The sequence below is a fragment of the Phytophthora sojae genome, assembly GCF_000149755.1.
Source record: "Phytophthora sojae unplaced genomic scaffold PHYSOscaffold_2, whole genome shotgun sequence".
NCBI classification, from domain to species: Eukaryota; Oomycota; class Peronosporomycetes; order Peronosporales; family Peronosporaceae; genus Phytophthora; species Phytophthora sojae.
Window position 1 is genome coordinate 1,161,624 of NW_009258116.1, and position 14,321 is coordinate 1,175,944.

The 14,321-nt window shown below is 53.1% G+C and overlaps 6 protein-coding genes across 6 annotated transcripts; 4 read left to right on the plus strand and 2 right to left on the minus strand.

The window, feature by feature from the left end:
* The first annotated feature begins 751 nt into the window (after positions 1-751).
* Positions 752-1,400, plus strand: PHYSODRAFT_284701 (hypothetical protein). The gene has a single exon (XM_009520132.1). The coding sequence runs from the start codon at positions 759-761 to the stop codon at positions 1,293-1,295; it is 537 nt and encodes a 178-aa protein (XP_009518427.1). The 5' UTR covers positions 752-758; the 3' UTR covers positions 1,296-1,400.
* A 113-nt stretch (positions 1,401-1,513) lies between these two features.
* Positions 1,514-3,663, minus strand: PHYSODRAFT_555828 (hypothetical protein; the record flags this gene model as incomplete). Its single annotated transcript, XM_009520133.1, has 3 exons — positions 1,514-3,036; positions 3,104-3,370; positions 3,514-3,663. 3 exons carry the CDS (start codon positions 3,661-3,663, stop codon positions 1,726-1,728), a joined length of 1,728 nt encoding a protein of 575 aa, XP_009518428.1. The 3' UTR covers positions 1,514-1,725.
* Positions 3,664-7,171: 3,508 nt separating this feature from the next.
* PHYSODRAFT_310667 (hypothetical protein) lies at positions 7,172-8,003 on the plus strand (the record flags this gene model as incomplete). The annotated part of the gene is made up of 3 exons (XM_009520134.1): positions 7,172-7,514; positions 7,543-7,858; positions 7,916-8,003. 3 exons carry the CDS (start codon positions 7,172-7,174, stop codon positions 8,001-8,003), a joined length of 747 nt encoding a protein of 248 aa, XP_009518429.1.
* PHYSODRAFT_487100 (hypothetical protein) lies at positions 7,981-8,942 on the plus strand (the record flags this gene model as incomplete). Its single annotated transcript, XM_009520135.1, has 3 exons — positions 7,981-8,123; positions 8,492-8,570; positions 8,643-8,942. The coding sequence occupies 3 exons, from the start codon at positions 7,981-7,983 to the stop codon at positions 8,940-8,942; spliced, it is 522 nt and encodes a 173-aa protein (XP_009518430.1).
* A 384-nt stretch (positions 8,943-9,326) lies between these two features.
* PHYSODRAFT_454285 (hypothetical protein) lies at positions 9,327-9,995 on the plus strand (the record flags this gene model as incomplete). The annotated part of the gene is made up of 2 exons (XM_009520136.1): positions 9,327-9,606; positions 9,730-9,995. Coding segments are annotated over 2 exons (546 nt in total), but the record flags the coding sequence as incomplete, so codon positions are not given.
* Positions 9,996-10,658: 663 nt separating this feature from the next.
* Positions 10,659-11,518, minus strand: PHYSODRAFT_324387 (hypothetical protein; the record flags this gene model as incomplete). Its single annotated transcript, XM_009520137.1, has 3 exons — positions 10,659-10,675; positions 10,759-11,218; positions 11,288-11,518. 3 exons carry the CDS (start codon positions 11,516-11,518, stop codon positions 10,659-10,661), a joined length of 708 nt encoding a protein of 235 aa, XP_009518432.1.
* Between the last annotated feature and the right edge of the window lie 2,803 nt (positions 11,519-14,321).

The following is a 14,321-nucleotide window of genomic DNA, read 5'->3' on the forward strand; positions in this document are numbered from 1 at the left end:
CAATGTTGCTTTAATCAGTGCCCTGCGCCTTCGGCCGACGAAAGAGATCTTCTTGCGTTGATACTTGGTTGATGCAGGTGCATGCGAAATTTACATTGCGTCAATGTTAGCGATCATGCAACATTGGACCCCATCAATGTTATTGATCCCACACATTGAGGCTGATTTTCAATGTTGCTTTAATGACTCTCGGCGACGCGTGTCCACTATTGTCACATTGGTAAACCAAATATTCTGCTACGAGAGATACCGTAACATTGTGCAATGTTAGGCAAAGGCACCATTGTTGCGCTCAATGTTACGCAACGCCAACATTTCAATGTTGCTTTAATCAGTGCCCTGCGCCTTCGGCCGACGAAAGAGATCTTCTTGCGTTGATACTTGGTTGATGCAGGTGCATGCGCTTCATCCTTCATCCATCTGCCGAGATGTGGTTAACGCGCCACGCCCTCCTCTGTTTGCGCGCTGTAGGGACAACTCCACCGTCTGGTGCCTGCACTGATAGGGTTGGCTGTCTGTGTGAAATTCATAGAAACTCTGTCTTGAAGGCGCCCAAGAGCTCCCCGATTACGTCCGGGTCTTCACGTCCACGCCCCCGAGGTACTGGTGCAGCAAAACAGGGGGGCTCTCCCCAGCGCAGGCCTCGGGATGGATGACCCCTCGGGCTCGGGCCACGTGCCGAGGGCTCGAGGGCTCCTCACTTTTCATTTTGCCGTCTCGGAAGCACTCCATCCAGTCCCCAAGAAGTCTCAAGCAACATGCCGATGCAAGTGCCCGGATACCACACCAACACGCCCCTGCACCCGTCGTTCGACGAGGACATCCGTGACCTCCACCTGCTGTACGACTACGACGCCGAGGGCGCGGACGGCAAGCCCGAGAAGTGGCGCTACGAGATGTGGTTCTTCTCGGAGAACCGCATCGTGTACTCGATCCACGGCGGCCCCATGGCCGGCCGTCTCAACTACCAGACCGTGGCCTTCCAGTGCATCCGCCCCGGTGAGCTCTGGCAGTGCAACTGGCTCGAGGAGACCGGCACAATCGTGTCGCTCGTGTACGACATCAAGAACCAGAAGATCACGACCATGATCGGCTTCTCCAAGGGCCACTGGGAGCACCCCGAGGATGCCCACGGCGACAAGCGCAACCCCGAGGACTACGCGCGCTGGCGCAAGCTGGCCGAGCTTGGCAACAACCGCGACCGCCTCATCCTGAGCGAGCAGGCCAACATCCTCGAGACCTTCAAGGGCGCCGGCAACCTCGTGCCCATCGCCCCGGACGCCGAGACCCTCTAAGTTGCTGGCTAACCAGCAGCACCAGTCGGCGTTTAGAGAGACTGCATGCGCACGCTCTCTCTTCTCTGTCATAAGCAGTAAATAAAAACTCACGATTTTGCGCGTAGCTTGGTCCCCTTTCATCGACACTTCGCTTGCTGTACGTACTGTCGTGATCTCAGGCTGCTTGGTGGTGGTGCCACGCTGACGTCAGTCAAAAAGCCACTTCACTTCAAGGTGGTCGTGTCAAGGAGGTCATTATATTCGTATCGTACGTGGCTAAATGCTACTTTGACTACCTGCATCTTCGGCCGCAACGCGCACTCGGGCGGCTCTCGTTCTCTCTCATACTGCGATTGTACATGGGCGGCTGCTTCGTTCGCATAGTTTGCCATGCTCCTCGCCCTTCATCTTCCCTCGTCCTTGCGCACTTCACTCGCGCCCCACCCCGCTACTCCTTGGCCTTCACTGACGCTCCAGCCTTCGGGGCGCTGGCCACGCTGCTTCTGATCTTCCAGCCCGCCTGCAACTCCATCTGAAGCTTCTGCAACAATGCGTGCTTCGTGTCGGCGACCAATGTCTTCAGCAGCTCGAGGAAGCGCGACGCCGTCTCGAGCTTCAGCGGTAGCGACAGAAGCAGGGGGATCGAATCCGGCGCGTAACCAGCACAGACAAACGCGGTCAATGCCGGCGTCAGCGGGACACGGTGCTGGAACGGAGGCTGCAGCTTCTTGGTCGGATTGATTTGGGGGCGCTGCACGCACGCGACCCAGTTGACGCAGAAGTCGGAGAACGCGGTCGGCGACGACGCGCTGCACTCGGCCATCCACAGCGCCAGACAGCGTCGGACAGCAGGGTTCATGGCCACTAACGCGACGCCTGCAGCATTCTTGACTTCTCGGAAGAGAAGCGCGTCGCTAGCAAAGAGCGACGCGCCGAGCTTCTCGAGCTGGGCAACCTTGGCACGCCTTTCACTCGGCGAGCCAGCCGTAGATGCCGTGGTAGCCAGGTACAGAGGAGTCAAACCTTGAGCACTCGCGACATTCACCTTGGATGAGCCTCCTTTGCCTAATAGCGACAGCACCGACGTCAGGTCCGAAGGAGACCCGAAGCGCGCGGCGTAGTGAAGAACCGACTCGCCCTTGCCCTTCGTTCGAGCAGCGAGCAGCAGCTCTGCAGATTTTGACTTGCACAGCATTTCAACGAGCGCCTTGCGTTGCTTCATAATGGCCAGGTGCAACGCCGTTTCGCCTCGAGCGTTGACGACATCGACGCTCGTGTACTTGCCGTCCAGCAAGAATCGCACAACGTCCACGACGCCGAGCTCCGCAGCGTGCAACAGCACCGCGCCGGAGAAATCCTGCCTCGCAGGCGTGGCCACGAGCGAGTGGTGGTTCAGCAGCAGCTGCAGCGCCGTGATGTCCCCGTGCCGGACAACAATCGTGAACGGCGTCTCGCCCGTCTTGTCCGGGAGATCAATCGGCGCGCCTCGCGAGACCAGCAGGTTCGTCACCAGCACGCTCTGCTCGGGGGAAGCGCGCAAGCACGCGTGGAGCGGGGACCTACCAATCGAGTCCTGCGCGTCCAGACGCGCTCCATTCTCCAGCAGAAGCTTGGCGACCTCAAACAGCTCGTCATTCGTCGCGAGGAACAGCGCCGTCTTGCCCTCGTTGTCACATGCCTCCGTCTTCGCGCCGTGACGCAGCAGCAGCTTCACCACTCTCAGAGTGTGCTTCAGTCGCTCTTCGTCCTCCTCCCGACACTGCTCAACAACAAAGCCAACGGTCAGCCTCAGTCTCAGCAGCTCAACTCGATTGCAGACCACGTACATCCATGACGGTGTTGAGCTGCACGACCGCGGTTCCTTGGAACACGGCGCGCAGAGCTTGCACGTTGTGCCTCATGAGCGTGGCCATGAGCGCCGTCACCCCTCGTCGGCCGCGCTCGTCCACTTGCTGGCCTTCCTTCAGCAGGAACTCCAGCACCTCGTACTCGCCGTCCCAGGCGGCGGCGTGGAGCGCCGAGGCGCCCACCGTCGGCAGGTGGAACTTCTCCCAGTCGCAGAAGGACGGCGCTTCATCTCCTTCGTCTCGATTCTTGGGACTGCACTCGGCCGCGACAACCTGCCATGGCCATCAGCGCAACGCAGGAACACAAGACGATGTGCATCAGTCAGCCGCGTCTGCAGGCAGGCAAATCGCTGCTTAATCGGACGAGCCAAAGCGCGCAAGAGTAGTACTCGCGCGCACACTCGAAGATGGCTACGTACGCGGTCGAGCGCGAGCCACTTGGGGTGCTGTTTGCGGAGACCTAGCATGGCCTTGACGTCTCCTCGCCGCCCGGCATCGAGCCACGCCTGCTCCACTTCGGAGCAGCTGGCAGCGGGCATGACCGACCTCGTTGGTGCTCCTGGCGCGTTCAATTCCGCGGGCAGGTCGGCAGTCGGTCGGCGTGTTCACGAATGACCCGCAGCGGAGACTGCGCCCCAGATAGTCGGATCTAATTCGCGACGGACGGACGTGTAGCTTGTCGACGTGTACTGTGTGCAGCACTGCAAGGCTCGGCCGAGTCGCGTGTGGCGGAGCGCATCCTGCCTGAAAAAAAGCGACTTGAGCTGGACGGTGACGCAGGCAGGCCGGAAGGCGAGCGCGAAGGCGGAGAGAAGCCGCGCGGCAGGCAGCAGCCGCGAGGAATCAAGCCTTGGACAGTGCTGCGCGTGGCCGAGAAAAGGCGAGGAAGACAGGAGCATACACTTACGCGTGACAAGCTGCGCGGAAGTCTTTCGCGTCCCATACCCGGGCCCGGGATTTTTGGCTCGCGTACATCATCCATCATGCCGCGACTCGGCTCGAATACATGTACATGTACAACGATTGGTATCGGTACGCACGCACGCGCAGCTTACAATGGAGCACAATAGTTTTTTATGTGTGAGTGCAGGCAATCTCCAGTGACACTGGACACTGGCAGTGTCGGAGGAGATGCAATCCTGCAACTTGCTGGATTAACTTTTTTCCTCTTCGAGCTGCTCACCGCGGCAGCGTTTACGTCTGCCCCAGCCATCGCTCGCCTCGTTTCTGAGCCAACGCTGATTTACATCCGCGGTCTCTGCACTTTGCAGGACGGCGGCGGCGGCGGATGCGCGACTGAAAATGCTGCTCACCGCCCGCTGCTGGTGGCGGCCGGGAACGCGGTCCAAGCTTGAAATGAGATGGAAATCTCAGCTAACGGCGTGACGAACACGCAACACCACTGCAACGTGGCGCAGCGCTGCTTGGTCGTGTTGACACGGACGCAGAAATGCAAAACTCGGGATCGGGTGGCTGGACACCGCGTCCGAAAGCTTGGTGAGCTGCCACAAGTGGCTACACTCGCCGGAGCTCCGTTCTGATGAGTCAAAGCCCGGCCACACCCATCCTGAGTTTTGTGCGCCAAGCAGGCGACAAGAATCAGCAGCGTGAGTGTTGAAGCAGGCGGCGGCATGCACGACGCAATGTAGCGAGCGCTCCAGTGCACGTCAAAAAATCAGCGGCGACTCGTTTGATAGCTGCGTGCCTGCCAGTCGATGCTCCGAAGGGCGGACCTCGAACAGGCAGGAGAATGCGCGGACGCAGCGGCAGCTTCGCAGAGAAGTCGGCCGCCGAGATGTTGCTGAGCTGACATCGAGCAACGAATCTCCGTTGGCGAGTGTTGAACCCGGACAGACCACAGTGCGTCTTGGTGCACACATTTGGTAGCCAGCGATTGTTTCCTCGTTCGAGCGGCAGGAGAAGGATTTATGATTACATGTAGCGTTGTGTCATACTTGGTTCGCGCTGTTTGGAATTGTGACCAGCAAGAATGTTGAACAAATGCATGTAAGTTGTTGCCAGACGACACTTTCGGATTCCAAAACAGAAAAATCGTGGGTGGCTACGGTACTGTACTGAGTACATGCACTGACAGTGGGTGGCTTGGGCTCAAAAATTTACAAGGAGAGGATTGGCATCTGAGCATTGCAGAACTGAAGTTGTTGTGGGCCTGTGAATACCGATTCGCTTTGGCTGGGACTGGTCACCGCCGAAAGATGAAGAGAATTCGACAGACAAGAACACTAGCGCTAGGCAATGTAACGTATATTAGTCATATTTTAATATTAAAATAGAGCGCACAAAATCACAACAACTCAGTTTGACCACTTTGTGCCAAATTTGCAGCATCAAAGTTCAAAATACACTCAAAACGTTCCATCTCAAAATTCATCAACACTTTGATTTACACTTTATAACATGAGCCCGATCAAACAAAAACATTTGCAGTTTTCGAGATAATCACGTTTGAAGTTGATCAATATTATTATCACTCGTAAAACACTTAAACCGCATTTATACTGGGAACACCCGAAGAATGAGGGCCAACGGATTAATTGGACGCGTTAGCGTAACCTGGTGCAACCTTCGTGCTACACCAGCCAGAAGGATGTCGACCGAACAGGTTCAACGGCAACTTTCAGCAAGACAGACTGAGGCAGGAAATGCACGTCAACAGACCCATGCACCAGCTTCAGAAAGTGAACTGCGGCACGCGCGATATTCATGGTTGTGGCCCCGCAGGGGCCACGCCCTTGAATCACGCGGGCCACAGTTCTCCCTTATCATGGCAATTAGCACCGGTACCATCACCAGCGTTTACCGCAATTCGCATGTAGAGAGCTGCACCCTATGTTCACCCCGGTAATGTTGATCTGTATTCGTACTTAAAAGTATCATATACAAAATTCAACATGTTGTAGAAGTCACAACTGTAATATTGTGGTTATATCTTATTTGCCGGGTATAATAATTGGTCTGATTAGATAAAAATATGTAGATCGCTTCATATGATTGGTCGATGTAGGTGCATCTCATAAGCGGGTGCAGCTCTCAACATGCGAATTGCGGTATACCACTGGTGTTCCCAGCCAAGTCGAAGACGACCTAGTTCGATTGCGTTTAGCACGAGTATTCTGATAATATGCAACAAGTTAAAATTGAAATAGTATTGAGGTCACAAGTCCTTGTGCTTTGCAGACTTTTTGGCACTTCGGACTGTAACTCGTACGACTTATTGAGCACGACTTATTGATAAATCGTACTCGAGTACGAATTGCTGTAAGTTGTGGATGGTCGGTCAATCAGCACTAAGTAGTGCGCATCTCCTGCATGATTTAGCACATCCAGTACGGATAAGCATCCGTTTGGCAGTTTTAGAAAGTGTCATTTCCGAGCCAAACCGGGTTCGAAACACGACTTGAGCAACTCGCATTCAAGGCCACTATGGTTTACCGCTAAGTACGAGCACTAAGGAGTGCACTAAATAGAAGGGCAAACTGGATGCACAGAACAATAAATAGAATCGAATATATGCTAATATGATGGGGTAAGGCCCAGTCTTGTATCTCGCGGGATGCGGGATGGGACCAATCAGAGCTCTTTGTTGCGGGTCGGAGCGGGACGCTTTAGGGACGACACCCCTTCTTGTCCCGCTGGGATGTTGTGTGGCACGGGGCGCGGGATACACAATATATGACGCTGGCGATGTCAGCAAGAAGCTGGTTTGACAATGGCAGCATAGCTACACCGGCCACCCTTATTAGTCGTGCGAGTTATTTAATCGTGCATCGTACTTACCACAGTATATAAAGTACACCCACCACAATTAGTCATGCACAGCTATTAGTCGTGCACCATTATTAGAGATGCACCACAATTAGTAGTGAGTAGACGGTTTGTGGTGGCAGAGAGCTAGAGAGGGAGTAACTCTCGCACCACTGCTCATTTACAAAATGGCGTCAGACGTCAAGCGCAGTCTCCAGCAAGTAGTGCCACTGAGCAACCGAGTGAAATGTGTGGAGTGGATGGAGATCGACAAAGCAGTCAATGGCGAAGGGCCTCTTTGGGCGAGCTGTTGCCCAATATCCCGCTCTCTTTCGATCTGATAATCGGCGAGTCAATCTTAACAAAGCACGGGATTGGTGCAACAAGCGGGACACTACTCGTGTAAAACTCGCTGATAGCAAGCAACTGAAGTATGGCAGCAGCATACGAGGCGCACGACAGCAATTCGTAGTCAAGGCTCTACATGGTCGCGGTCGCAAGCTGGAAGCTCAGTGGCAATGGCTGTATCCGCAGCTGTTAAGTGAATTCGAAAGGCTACGACGCGCAGGAGTGAAGTTTTCGATTCGCTTGGTAGTCGACATGGCTACAGTTCTTATCGAGGACAGTGTACAACAAAGACCTCAAAATCCGAGGCACCCCCTTCAAGGAAATGATTTCAGAGCGCCGTATACAAGATTTCATGGAGCGCTTCAACATCGTCTACCGTCGATTAAAGGGCAATAAGCAGGTCAGCGAGGAAAAGCAGTTGCAGATCGGCATTTCCATTGCAACTCACCTGGGCAAATTGAAGCGGCAGTTTGACGACAAAATCATCGACCCGAACCAGATATACAACATGGACGAAAGCCATTTTGTAATTGACCTCGATGATGGCAAGACCCTGGACTTTCAGGGCTCTGAAGAGGTCAAATACCGCAAAATTGTTTCAGGTAATTATTTTGGCGTTTTGTATGTTTGTTATGATATTATGATTATGACTAATAGTACATGGTTATTGTATTGCAGGGCGGGAAGGTATCACGATGTGTGTGCTCTTAAGAGGAGGTTCCAACGCCAAGATACTATGTCCGATGCTGATCTTCAAGAATCCTAACTCGAGCCATCCTATTCAGGGACTTCCAGACTCCGTGGACGGCGTTTGCTATCGCTCAACGCCGAGTGCGTTCATCAACAATGTGACGATGGAGGAGTGGCTACACGATGTTCGTTGTTGGTAGAGAATTTTATCGGATGACATTCGGATTTCAGATTGGCATTTCTGTCTCATCCGGTTCAACCGGTTTGAAAATCGAATAAATCCGGTTATATTCGAATGCATTCGGATTGTTTGACTTATTACATTATGGAGTATCCTTCTATATACGATTAAATCAGCAATCGGCTACCACGGGGTAATAAATGATACACATTTTTTGAGTGATCATGATTGGATAAAATCAGAATGTGTACAAAGAAATGTCCCAAAATTGCATCCGGATGAACCCGGATCAGAATCCGGATTTTTATTGACCGGTTGCATTCGAATTTCATTCGAATGCAACCGGTTGAAACCGAATTCGGTCATCCTTTTACATTCTCTAGTTGTTGGGGACCTGGAGGTCCGTTTGCTGGCGACCGTATACTCTGGATGGACAACGCAAGCGGCCACTCAAGCCCCGAGGTGCAGACAACAGCCAAAACACTACGAACCACGATCAATTTCTTCCCTCCAAATGCGACCGATCGCGTTCAGCCTGCTGACCGCTTCCCTATTCAGCGAATAAAGGCACATTGGCGCTCCATTTGCGAGGCACGCAATATGCAAGCTATTCGGGACGGGGACTGGGCGACAAATTCAAAGGCTCTGTCAAACCCTGGGAAACAGTTCTTCTTGGAGACAGCAGCGGAGTGCATTCGACGAGTCAACCTTGAGGTTGATAACGCTGGACTCAATTGGGCAAAGAAGTCCATGCTCGAATGTGGATTAGACGTCCCAGCTGATGGTGTTTGGAAATTAGTAGAAAGTTACGTGAGCTCTTGGCGGCTCACCTAGCCGACTTTGAAAAGGGGTACCGGGAGGTAGATGTAGCAGGACTAGAATGCACAAGCAATTCCACGTGATTTAGTCATGCACACAATATAGTCGGTCTTCACTTTTACTCTCCAAACATTCCACCATAATTAGTGAGGGCCCGACTAATAAGGTGGTCGGTGTAGTGGACACTACGGCTAGATAGTGAATGAATGGCAATGAACTGTTTGCTTGCCTTCTAGGAGAAAGCTCAGAACTGTCGTGCTCATTTGCAAACACTCCACGCAGCCACGCAGCAAGATGACCTCAACTGATCCTGTAACCGACCTCGTGAAGCGCATCGGAAGTCCGCAACCTGGCGAGACCGACGACTCGCTACAAGAAATCATGACAGGCCACACGGTCAAGGAACTCCGATCTGTGTGCAAGCTATTCGGCGCGAAGGTTCGCTCGAAGAACGGCAGCACGGACAACAAGATGGGCTACGTGACTATTTTGGTGCAGTTAGCACGCTCGCGCCGTGAGAGCGAGGAGGCCACGCGCGACCAGCGCAGCAAGTTGCTGCAAGGGTCCGAAGGGCAACTGTCCACGTCACTCGCAAGTACGCGCAAGATCAGGCACTGCAGCTTTCGGCTGCTGAATGTCCTCTTCAGCGAGAGGCTCTGTGACAGACTCGGCCAAATGGGTGCGCAACCCGCTCGGCGCGAGCTCGATGCAGGCGCTGTTGGTGGCCACAACGTCTTTTGGCAGGAGGTGGCGGCGGAGTTCGCTGCTGAGTGAGAAGAGTACGCTGGCCTCGTGTCGAGAGACGACCGGTTTTCCGGTATTGACCCTGGGCACATGGTCCCCCACGACGGCCCAAAGCTCAATCAAATATGGAAGGACACGTCGGCCAAGTATTCTGCAGCCCATGCGCGGGCTACCCAATCGGGTTTGCATGAGTCTGAGTTTTATGACTTTTGTATGGGACAGCTGGACGCGCTTTACGTGAGTGCGTGGTTGCAGGTGAGGCCGCAGGCTTTCAGCGCTGCTGTGGGCAGCATGCCCAAGTACTGTCAGGTGGACACGCTGGAGGAGCCGGTGGCCGCGGAAGAGACCTTCTCGACGAAGGACAGCAACAACAGCAAGTCGAACAGCTCCAAGAAGCGAGCGTCGGACGCCGAGACTGTGATTGCATTCTTGGAGTCAAGGTTCGGCTCAACAGAGGCCAAGATGCAGCTAAAAGAGCAAGCGATGCAGAGCAACAAGCGCGCTCGCACTTTTATAGAGCTGGAGCAACTGACAAAGTCGCTGTGTGCTGCGGTGCAAGCTGGGCTCGGTAGTACAGTTGTCGGTTGTCTCGAAGCCAATGTGGAAGAATATGTGAAGAAAGTCGAAGAGATGGATGCTTCGGAGTAAGCATTAGACACTTGGGTTGATTAGTTAGGTCGATAGAGATTGTTCGCTTTAATCTTTTCAACCATTGCTTCTCTCATGAATGGATTAGTGTCTGCTTCAGGGAGTGTTGCGGGCGCGTACCCTAGCAACGAGATGAGGGAGTTTCCTTGGCGACGGACGAGACCCTGTCTTGTGCACGTCTCGACAATGTCGTAAGCTTCAGAAGAACCGTAGCGTTCATTTTGCACGAAGTTGTGCAGCCAAGCAGCAGCTTGAACAAGGCACGGCACTTTATCTAACGCAACAACCAGCGGTCGCGTGAATATCTGCCAGCGTCCAACTAGTAGCCCGAAAGACATCTCAATTCGGATCCTCAGCTGAGAGAGATAGAAATTGTAGGCGTCACGATGAATATCCGTCGTCTCAGCTCGTGTAAATGGCGTGAGCATATGCGCCGTACACACGTAGGCATTGTCGCCTAGTAGGTAGAAGCCGCTCTCCATCTCGTCGAGCACACCGTGCAGCGCGCTCTGTTGGAAGGCTCTGCTGTCGTTGCAACTACCAGGTTGCGATACGTTGATGTAGGTGAAACGACAGCGATAGTCGCAGCATGCCTGGACATTTACTCCATAGCAGCGATAGTGGCCGCTACAATAGCGCTGCGGTCCGACGCCGTCAGTCTCCGTCAGCCGCGGTGCTCTGGTCGAGCAAAGCCAACCGTCTAAGCAGCCCACGCAGCCTGAGAAGACACCTTGAGCACTTAACGTCTTGAAAGCTGCTGCTGCTGCTTCGCGTGAGGTAGGCGAGCGCGGGAACTCTAGGCGCAACTCCTCGGCGGCGTTAATTGCGTCGACGACCAGCCACACAATGCGATAGAAAGATGCCTTGCTTACACCCGCGATGCGTCGGATGCCATGCATCTACCCGCCAGCTAGATACCTCAGTGTGAGCTGCAGAGCGTTATCGCAGGCAATCCAGCCTCGCCTCACCCAGGCATGAGGCGAGCGAAGCAGCAATGGGGCGGTCAAGGCCTCGAGTCGCACGAAGGCAGCGGCTGGCATCCGGTAACAGGCTTCAAATTGGCTCTCTGCCAGCAGCATGTTGAGCTCCCGGTGGCACTTGAGCTTCGCTCGAATTGTCAGCGGTGCTCGGGGCCGTGGCAGCTCGAGCAACACCAAGCCCTCCGCAATGATCTCTTCCTCGTCTTCAGTGTCCTCCATCCAAGCCTCTTCTGATTGTGCAATACTGAACACTGGCTGTATCGTCTTTAGCACTCGGACGGAGGTCCTGGGCCGGGTAGCGCCGTCTCACATCCCATCCCGCTCTCGCGAGGAGATACAAGACTGGGTCTAATTGGGACGAAGTCCCCATTATAATGACTTGATACCGGTATACCTATCCTTACCGTAGTGTCCGGTGACTGATTGGATGAAATAATTAGGTTTAGGGTTGAAATGTATAGCAGGCCCTCGACCTCCCCGAATTTTACTTGGGCCCTCGATCGAGGGGTCACCAGCCTTTTAACAGTCTTTTAGTAACGCTATGCTTTGATGAGGGCCTTAAAGTAATGGTACATAAGTGCACGGAACCCTTCGTCTCGCGGTATTACGGCGGTATGTTTGCCTGCTGACCGCTGGCTGCCCGAGCCAGATAATCCTTTTGCTTTCACTTTTGGCATCGCGCGGAGCCCCTCTCAACATTGTGGTAGCGAGCTATGCAAACAGACCCCGGTAAGGCTGACCACCAGATCATGAACTTGGTTGGACACGCTATGTTTTGCTGGGTTGTGAAGCCAACAACGCTGTTTCATCCGTAGGGCGAGATCTTAATCTTCATTACCCAGCCTCAAAGCCCACCGGTGGGCCCGGTCCAAATCCCACGCGTGGGCTCAAAAACAATAGTTGTAGATAATACGTTTTCGCTTTCCAAAGCAATGTAATTGATTCTAAAGAGCTCTAATGGCGCATTGAAGTACAATTGACTTGCCACTGACCACGAGGAGCAACAACATTTATTTATCGGATCATAGTTAGTGCGGAAAGTCGATTGGTAATCTCCGTGCAGCCTATCTACCTTTAAAATAATAAGGTCAATGGTCCAAGCTCTACAGACACATTGAAAACAGCGCAGCAAGCCAAATGAATTCACGTGATACGTGCACTGTTGGGACATAACTGGTTAGCCTTCAACAGCCACAAGGCGTCAACTTGTTGTAGCCATGACGAAATTGTAGGGATTCCTACTTTGGGAGTAAATCAGTGGTCCTGTAACGCTCTATCGCGTTGGTAGTGCTTACAATAGAGTCTACACAGTATTTAAATTGTTTATGTGGTCGGCTCTTGCTAAGTTCCCCCCCCCCCCCCGCAGTACTTGTTTAACGCTGTGCGGTTTGCATTTCTTCCCTTATACGTGGAGGTACACCTCGGGTATACCAGCACCGATTCTAAATACATACTTAGCAAACAGTTTTGATGAGATCGCTATTTTCTCGACCATAATCTTTGTCCGGACATTTTTTCGTGAAGACGACTCCGTTTGAAGTCGGGCAAAAGGCGCTGAACAGACCTCTCTCTCATTTATTTGTATGCAGAATGGTATCTATAAATAGGCCAGACAACAATAGTATCGGCTTTTTGAATTGAGCCCACGCGTGGGCTCAATGGGTATTAAAGGTTAATAGATCTAGATATTTAAGCAGCCTGCTATGTGTAGTTCTGCGGACAAATAAACACTTAATAAGCGATATGTCTGCGAAGACACCTACACAGAAAGATATTGATCTTTTCAACACTCGCTGGATGCCGCCTCAGGAAGGCTAGACATATTGCTCACTTAAATGTAGATGTTGATTCAGCAAATGCCGATTGTGTCTCCTTACACACGGAAAATATTGTCCACATATTCTCCCAGCATTTTGTTCAGAAAAAAAGATTACTTGCACAGCGCGATATTTCAGATATTACTGTGCATCACTTTTGGAGGAAGCTGTGCAGACTGATTCTAGTCGAGACCGAGTTGTTCCACCTTACGTTAAGCTTGCCGTCGGAGTGCCTATAGCTGTAAAGGGCCCATTTACATAAGTAGGTAGAAGTTACATAGGTACATACACAAAAGTAGGTGAAGTCACACGGCTAGCGTGTGGCCTGCTGTCATGTTCTGATTGGTTGAAAGTGGGGAGCCAGACCCATTTCATCCAATCAGGTGCAGACTTAGATTTGAGTGGTCCACAAGGTTAGGGGGCCTCCGCCCCCGTCCCATACATAAACAGAGTTGATTTTACCCTAAAGACAAGACTTGAGCTTAATATTACAAGCTTCCTCTTATCTACAGTGTACGCTAGTGACGGTATCTCTTACCCCGTTACACCTGGTAGCACTTTGTAGTCCTTCCAACGTCCAAGACCAAGATGAGCCAAGTCCTGATGTCCGAAGGGTCCGGTGTAACCCTTGACCACACGAGTTTTCCCCACCTCACCCGGGTTGAGTGGGAAGCCCTTCACCGCCTCGCTGCCGTGTCCGGCGAGTTCGTCGTCACGTCGCTGCTGAGCTCAGCGACCGCCGACCAACAACGCCAGGCTGCCCAAGAGTTCATGGAACGCAAGCTCGCCGATACCAAGCGGCGAGTTTCAACTCCCTCACATTCCTCCCGGAACGATGCTGTGAAGATGGAGACGTCGACGTACTCCGGCGCCGGCCAAGACCGATTGCCCCTGAACCGCTGGTTCAGGGAGATCGACATCGCCATCGCCTCGAGACTGATCGAGGCGCCGACGGCGAAAGTGAACTTCCTCCTGTCGCGTTTGTCGGGGAAGGCGAAGGAGTGGGCCCTCGGCAAGCTTGTTGTGGACCAACACGCCTTCCCGAGTCTGGACAGTCTCCAGAAAGACATTCGACTTGCGTTCGAGCCTCTGCAAGACGAATCGCGGATGCGTGCAGAGTTCTTCGCGTTGAAGCAAGGCAAGCTGTCCATGCGCGACTACGTACAGAACACTCGTCACCTGGCCTCGTGTATCGTCACGAGCTC